This window comes from Trichechus manatus, unplaced genomic scaffold (genome assembly GCF_000243295.1).
Source record: "Trichechus manatus latirostris isolate Lorelei unplaced genomic scaffold, TriManLat1.0 scaffold00007, whole genome shotgun sequence".
NCBI classification, from domain to species: domain Eukaryota; kingdom Metazoa; phylum Chordata; class Mammalia; order Sirenia; family Trichechidae; genus Trichechus; species Trichechus manatus.
The window spans coordinates 25,224,337-25,231,641 of NW_004443943.1; the positions used below are offsets into that span (position 1 = coordinate 25,224,337).

General features: G+C 42.8%; 1 protein-coding gene across 3 annotated transcripts in view; it reads right to left on the reverse strand.

The window, feature by feature from the left end:
• Window positions 1-7,305, reverse strand: part of HPSE2 (heparanase 2 (inactive)) — a 782,979-nt gene that overhangs the window by 21,699 nt on the left and 753,975 nt on the right. For all 3 annotated transcript variants that reach the window (XM_004370016.1, XM_004370015.1, XM_004370017.1), the window contains one exon: window positions 6,936-7,081. In XM_004370016.1, the coding sequence (XP_004370073.1) occupies window positions 6,936-7,081 (146 nt within the window). The remainder of the gene's footprint in view (window positions 1-6,935; window positions 7,082-7,305) is intronic.

A 7,305-nucleotide genomic window follows, 5' to 3' on the forward strand; every position in this document is an offset into this window, starting at 1 on the left:
TGCTTTACTGATCTGGGTCCTGGAATAAAAATACTGAAGAGCTACAAGTAGTATGAACGAGAAATAAATTTTCTTAATTGAGGAAGGCATGGAGATTTTGGGGTCCTTTCTTTTTTTTTTTTTTTTGACTTTAACAAACAGAAATTTATTCTCTCACAGTCTAGGAGGCTAGAAGTCCTAATTCAGGGCACCAGCTCCAGGGGAAGGCTTTCTCTCTCTGTTGACTTTGGGGGAAGATCCTTGTAAATAATCTTCCCTTGGGTCTAGGAGTTTCTCAGTGCAGAGACCCTAGGTCCAAAGGATGTGCTCTGCTCCTGGCTCTTCTTTCTTGGTGGTAATGAGGTCCCTCTCCTCTCTGCTCACTTCTCTCTTTATATCTCAAAAGAGATTGACTCAAGATACAACCTAATCCTGTAGACTGAGTCCTGCCTCATTAACATAACAGCCTGTATTGGGTCCTTTCTTAACCTCATCTATCCTGTTACGCGCCTTTTGATAAATTGATATTAACTCTCCAGAAAGCTTGTACCAATTTGCCCCATCACCTGTGCATGAGAGCACCCACTTCCTTATTTCCTTAGGAACTCTAGATATTAAACTTTTAAAATGCCTTTGTCAACTTGAGAGGTGAAAATGGGATTTCAGTGTTGTGTTAATTTGTACTTTTTAATTCATACTGAGGTTCAGCATTTTTTCATTTGCCTGTCGTTTTTATTTCTACTTTCATGAACTGCCTGTTCATTACTTTGCCCATTTTTCTATTGACCTGTGAAAACTATTTATTCGTTAAGCATAGCAATCCCGTGTCTGTGTATATGTTGCAAAATTTCACCCAGTTTTCTTTGATCATTTCAGTTTGTTTGCATTGTATCCTCATGTATAGAAGTTAAACATTTTTTATGTAGTCATATTTATTGATCTTCTTTTTGATTTCTGCTTTTGATATTTTCCCCACCTTAAGATTATAAAACTATTCACCGTTTTTGGAATCCTTTTAACCAGCACAGGATGTTCAGAAGCCTGGGAGAACTATATGCCTACATGTAAGAGCCTTTCAGCATGTATCAACAAACCTATAATGATTTCTTTCTCTATCTTCCTTCTCTCTGGTAGGAAAAAAGACTTTGTTTCTAAGGTGTCCCTTAGGGGCCCTATCTGGATGGGTTAATGAGAGGAAACAGACAAAATGACTGGCTCCGCCTTCAAAGGAGGAGTCCAGAGAAACACGAAGGCAACCTTGCCCAGATGGAAACACCATTCCTCCGAAGAAAAAGCACCCCTCAGCCTCCGGTCACTCATCTCTGCTTCTGAATGTGCTAATTAAAACTTGAATGACCAAGGGCAGGTCAGTATAATAACTTGGGATTTTTTTTTTTTTTTATATATAGTTTCCAAGACTCATCCCTGGAGATTTAGATTCAATAGATTTGGGATATGGCCTGGAAATCTGTATTTTAAAACATTTTTTTGGCTATTTGGTAGCTAAGTTGGATTTGGGAAACAATTTGCCTAGAGCCATGAGAAGCCCAAACCCATTGCTGTGGAGTTGATTCCGACTCATAGCAACCCTATAGGACACAGTCCCAAAGTATATCCTGCTGGCTGTGCATCAGACTATTTTTATTGCCTCTGTTGGAGGGCACGTTATTGTGTTGAAGGCTTTTTGGATGCCTGTATTTATGTTCTGATACATTATGAAATGACTTTCCTATCTAGTCCCTCCTTCCCCAGTCCCTCTCCTCAATCCCTTGCAGCATGTGAACTAGCTTTACCAACCAAACGAGTTAGGTCAGAAGAGAATGACAATTTATTTGAGCGGACTTTTCTCATCAGAGCTCTGAAGAAAGGTGCTGGTAGCCTGTGTCAGCATTTATGTCACTAAAGAAGAACAGCAACTATATTCCATTCAGCTTTCAGCTTAGCTTAGCTGTGTGCAAAATTGAGGAAGACCCTATTAATGACAGATACTCCAGGCTTCATAGTGTGAGCAAAAGGAAGCATGGGTGAATATCCAGTTTGCCAGACTGCCGTAAGTCTTTTGCTAACTACCAGCAACAACCATCTCAAAGATCAGCAGTGGAGGAGAAGAGAGCCATGTGCTTGCATTTACAAGTTTCTTCTCTGCAGAGCTGGGGCGGAATGAGCCCTTGGAGACTGCAGAAGAGAAGGGTGGGATGTGGGGAAGTGGTGGGTGGGAGGGAGACCTGAAGTCACAGCACTGCTTCAGGGAAAGCTGTCTTTTCAAGCTGCTCAGCAAAGGTCTGATTCCCGTTTAAATAGTACCCCTGAGGGAGATAACTCAGTACCAAAAGCCAGGCCAGGGACCAGTGTGCAGAGGCTCTCACAGAACTCACGGAGCCTCCCCAGGTAGGAACTGGCATCGAAGGCTACCCAGCCAAAGTTCTCCCTCCCTTGGCTGGTGGACAACGACATTAAGCAAAGGCTTCTCGGTTAGGGAGTGCAGCACCAACCTGAAAGTACTGTGTTGAGAATCCAGATTCCTGAAGAATGTATATTCTCTACCCACAGAAAAATACTCTTGGAGGAATACTTGTTCCCTAAGAACTTGAGGTGTGAAGGTTTGGCCTGCGGACAAATGCTAACCTTCTGGCAAGTCCAATTGGCCTTTGGTTTATCTTAGTGAAGGCACCTTTCTGGGGGAGAAGCTGTCTGGGTAGAACTGCTATCTTTCTCCACATCTCACTTGTGGTGAGACTTTTTCACTAGCAGATAATCTGTGTATCTGGAGTTCATCTTTGCTGGTTGTTCTTTTCCTGCCTGATATCTTCTCTGTGTTGCCGTGGGAGGAGGAGGAGGAAGTGAGTCAGGGAAGGGAGCCTGGCATTGGAATATCCTAGATGTAAGAAGTAGGGGGTGTCATATGGGGAGTTGTATCTTGACTTCCAGATTTTCTAGAAATGTCTCTGGTGAAGCTGGAAGACTGGGAAGGGGAAGGAAGAACGATGTGTTCGAGCCCATGGTCATTCCCAGTGAAAGTCAATGTATGTGAAAACTGCCTTGGTCCATTGTCTCCAAATCTAATTCAAAGTTTTTGGGTTCGGTGAGAGTCAGGCCGTGTTTTGCCAAACATTTTTTTCCCCTTAATTTCAAAGCCCCTGTGTATTTTAAAGGAAATTTAATCCACATGTTTCTGATTCATTTACACTTAACTCATCAAAATATTGTTTTGTAAGAGCCATTTGATGTCCAAGAAACCTCAGGAACCATTTTTATGAGCCTTTAAGAAAACTTCTTCTGAAAAACAGGAAGTCATGTTTTGCCAATAACAAACTTGAACCCCAAAAGGCTCAATTTTGCTTCAACATCCACCAGGTTCCAATCGGTTCTGAACTTGGCTAAGAGTCTAGGCTCCTCCCCAGAAACATATATTGTCTCAGAAGAATGGTTTATAAAAAGATTTCCTAGCCAAAACTTGTTTGCTCTCTGAACAAGAAGATCTAGGGTGAGAATTGCCATTCTCCTAATTTGCTAACTCTAGAACAGGAAGCAGAAAGGCACCTGCTAGTATGGGTATGAATATATAACTTTTTCTCCAAAATCAATCATGAGACAACTCTCTACTAGTTCAGAAATGACCCACAATGCAAGTGGCAGCTATGAGAGGCAGTGAGGTACTCAAGTAGAGACTGCATGATGATCTGACAGAAGATTGTACAAGGGGTTCCTATGTTGAATAGGACTCCAGGCCAAATGATCTCTAAGGTTCTTTCCAAATGTAAAATTTTTTTTCATCATTAATGATGTTATTTGCATATAGGTATGACACTATAGAACCTTTGGAATTCAATAAGTTAATACAAATGTAAATATCTGGCACAATGATTGCCAAATAACAAGTATTCAATATATACTGGAGACAGGAGTTGTTGTTTTAATACACTTTCTTTGGGTTATTTCACTAGTAAATTTACACTTTCTCACTTGGTCCCTGTTTTGACCAAGGACATATATTTTCTGAGTATTGGTGAGAGCTGAATCGTGTGAAGCCAAGATAACCACTCTGCACAAGTCTTTGACCTTCGCCTCACTGGCCACACATAAACTAAATGAATCAATAGTATTTCTTTATGACAGTTGTGGAGGATGTGGGGGCATAGACAGGACATGTGGCTTCCTAGAGAAAGAAGAGATTCTTCTATCTTGGTACCTGCCTGGTAGCACCTGCCACCTCTGTCATCTCATTATGGACTCTTGTTTTTGAATTTAGTAGGAATAAAGACCTTCTTCCCTATATTATCATTAGGATCATGTGTGCAATGGATTAACAAAGTCTCTTCTTTCTTTTTTTTAATGGGAGAAAGAGAGTGGCACTGACAGAAGCGCAGTGACACCATTTTCCCAGAGAGGCTCTGGAGTGACTTCCCATAGAAAGCAGAGGGGAGCTGGTAGTGTAGAGAGAAGAATCTTGAATCCAGATCATTTTAGTAACTTGTTTGAGGTCTCAAGCTAGTAAATGGCAGAATTCATTTTAAATTTTTTCCCATACAAAAATTTATACATACTCTGTTATATGACTCTGATTGCTCTTCCCATACTATGACAGCACACTCCTCCTTTCCACCCGATTCCTCGCGTCCATTCAACCAGCACGTAACCCTCTCTACCTTCTCATCTCACCTCTGGACAGAAGCTGCCCGTTTAGTCTCTTGTATCTACTTGAGCTAAGAGGCACACTCCTCACGAGTATCACTTTATGTCCCACAGTCCAGTCCAATCCCTGCATGAAGAGTTGGCCTCGGAAATTGTTTTAGTTCTGGGCTGATAGAGAATCCAGGGGCCATGCTTTCAGGGGTTCCTCCAGTCTCATTCAGACCATTAAGTCTGGTCTTCTTACTAGAATTTGAGTTCTGCATCCCACCTTTCTCCTGCTCCATCCGGGACTGTCTGTTGTGTTCCCTGTCAGGGCGGTCATTGGTGGTAGCTGGGCACCATCTAGTTCTTCTGGTCTCAGGCTGATGAAGTCTCTGGTTTATGTGGCCCATTTGTCTCTTGGGCTAATACTTTCCTTGTGTCTTTGGTGTTCTTCGTTTTTCTTTACTCCAGGCAGTTGGGACCAATTGATGCATCTTAGATGGCCGCTTGCAAGCTTTTAAGACCCCAGACAAAATGGCAGAATTCTTAACCACTTCACTACACCGCCTCCTTCTGGCTGATGTTGTGAAATCAAAGGGGATAAGAGCTACAACTATAAATCAGCAGTAACATCTTGATGTCCTATTTCTGCATTCATTCATCAAACATTTACTGAGAACTTTTTCATGCCAGTCACTATATTAGACACTAATAATACAAAAATGAAGAAACACTGCCCCTGAGTTCATGATATATTCAGAATATTACTGACAACTTTCCATGAGAATGTTAAAGAGCGTTAGGGTGAAAACTGGAATAAGAGTATGTAAGGAGTCCTCAGGGAGGCCACCCAAGTCCTGTTAAGCCCATGGCTACTGACATTTTTCCCCTGGGCTCTCCGACCACTAGTATAAAGGCCACAGACTGATGTGCTTTCCAACAGGGACAGAAGGTGCCAAGAGTAATTTTTCTCTCTTGAGACTGGGGTCCACTTTTTGGGTGGTTACCTTGAGGCTGGGCAGAGACAAGGAATACAATGTTTCCTTGTGTGGTGATCAGATAACTCCACGCCAAGGCCACAAAGCAGTCACTCTCTGTCAGGTATTGGACTGAACTTCCTGCTGAGCAAAAGGGATGTTGAAAACCTTTTGGCCTCTGCCCAAACCAGTGACCCTTTATCCACAATAGGCACTTGTATCTACAGACAAGACAACTGGCCCCTGGCCCCCCTCTGCTCAGAGTGATTCTTTGAAAAATCTTATCATGGTAAATTAATTGGCTTGGCTCCTCTCTCATCAAGAAAGGAGAAGCAGTGTCTGCTGTAACCTGACCACTCAGGGCTCTTCGTGCCATCCACTCCCCTTGATTAGCCCCTGATAGGCCAGGGGGGGAATGAAGGCTGAGCTGGAGGCACTTGCTGGCCCTTTCCTCCCCCTGAGGTTTTCTCTGCATTAAGAGAAAGAGTTCTCGCTTTTCCAGTCTGCCTACTTTGCCCCCTCAACAGGAAGTGATGTAAGAAAGCCATGTTTGGTCTAATGGGTTTTGCTTTAGACCCAGTTTTAAATTTTTACCTTATGGTCCTCATGTTTTAAAATATTTTATTTGCCAACATTTATTTGTTTACTGAAATAAATTTTCCTGTTTGTTTTAAAGACAAGTGTAGTGACAACCAGTGCTTCAGACAAAAAAAGAGACATTACCACACTGAGTTGTAAATACAGCCCAAATAAAGGAAACCCAGATTTTGTTCAGCATCTTAACTCTTAAAAGAGCTGAAAAGATTTTTGAAATCCCAAAAATGGTTCTAAAGCTGGCCTGCCTACCTGTGAGCCCTCCTTTAGTTTTGGGGAGCCCAGCTTGAGATGCACTGGTCTAGGGCTAGGTTCCTATGGCATAGCTCTCCCTCACATGTTAGGTCTTAGACTCAGAAGTGTAGACTTACTTCCTCAAGCTCTGCTGGTGGCTCATATGAGTAGATTTTATAGCTCTTGCCTTGGTTCAGGCTTAGGCACACAAAAAAGCCTTGTGGGCATTATATCAACTGGAAAAGAGAAATGCTAAATAAAAATTTGTTGGATGAATAAGTAAGCAAAGATTTTATGAATAAATCCTGTAAGTATGAGAAGGGGAGTTTTCTTGGAGAAAAGGCTATTTATCAGAGATTGTTTGAAACCTTGCAAAGAGCAGGTATAGTGATTCCAGAGGCAGTTTTCAACTAAGGAAGACTGGTGACCAGAGAGAGCTAAGTCTTGAAGGGTTCCCAGACAGCACAGATTCTAAAAGAGCCTCGAAGCCCCAAGCTCCTGGGAAGTGGTCATTCTGCGCTATCTATCAAGACTTACTTGTGATGGTTTGTGCAGTGAGCATAAATCCTTAGTTTGTCCCGGATCACTCGGCCTGGCCGTGGCTTCCGCTGGAGCCCAGCCACATGCACGGCCAAGACTTTGGGGCCAATCAGGCGCTTGTAAAGGAGAGAGAGCCAGTAGTCCTGAGGAGAACAGAGAGGCAGAGAGTCAGGGAGAGAACACACCGTCGCGTGTTCTGAATAAACACAATAGACACAAGCCAGAAACCACTTCTTACCAGGAGTAGTGAATCACAACCCATGAGACCCTATTAACCATGTAAGCATGGTCACCCCAGTGAGCCCCTTATCATGTAAGCATGGTCACCCCCGTGAGCCCCTAACCATGTAAGCATGGTCACCCCAGT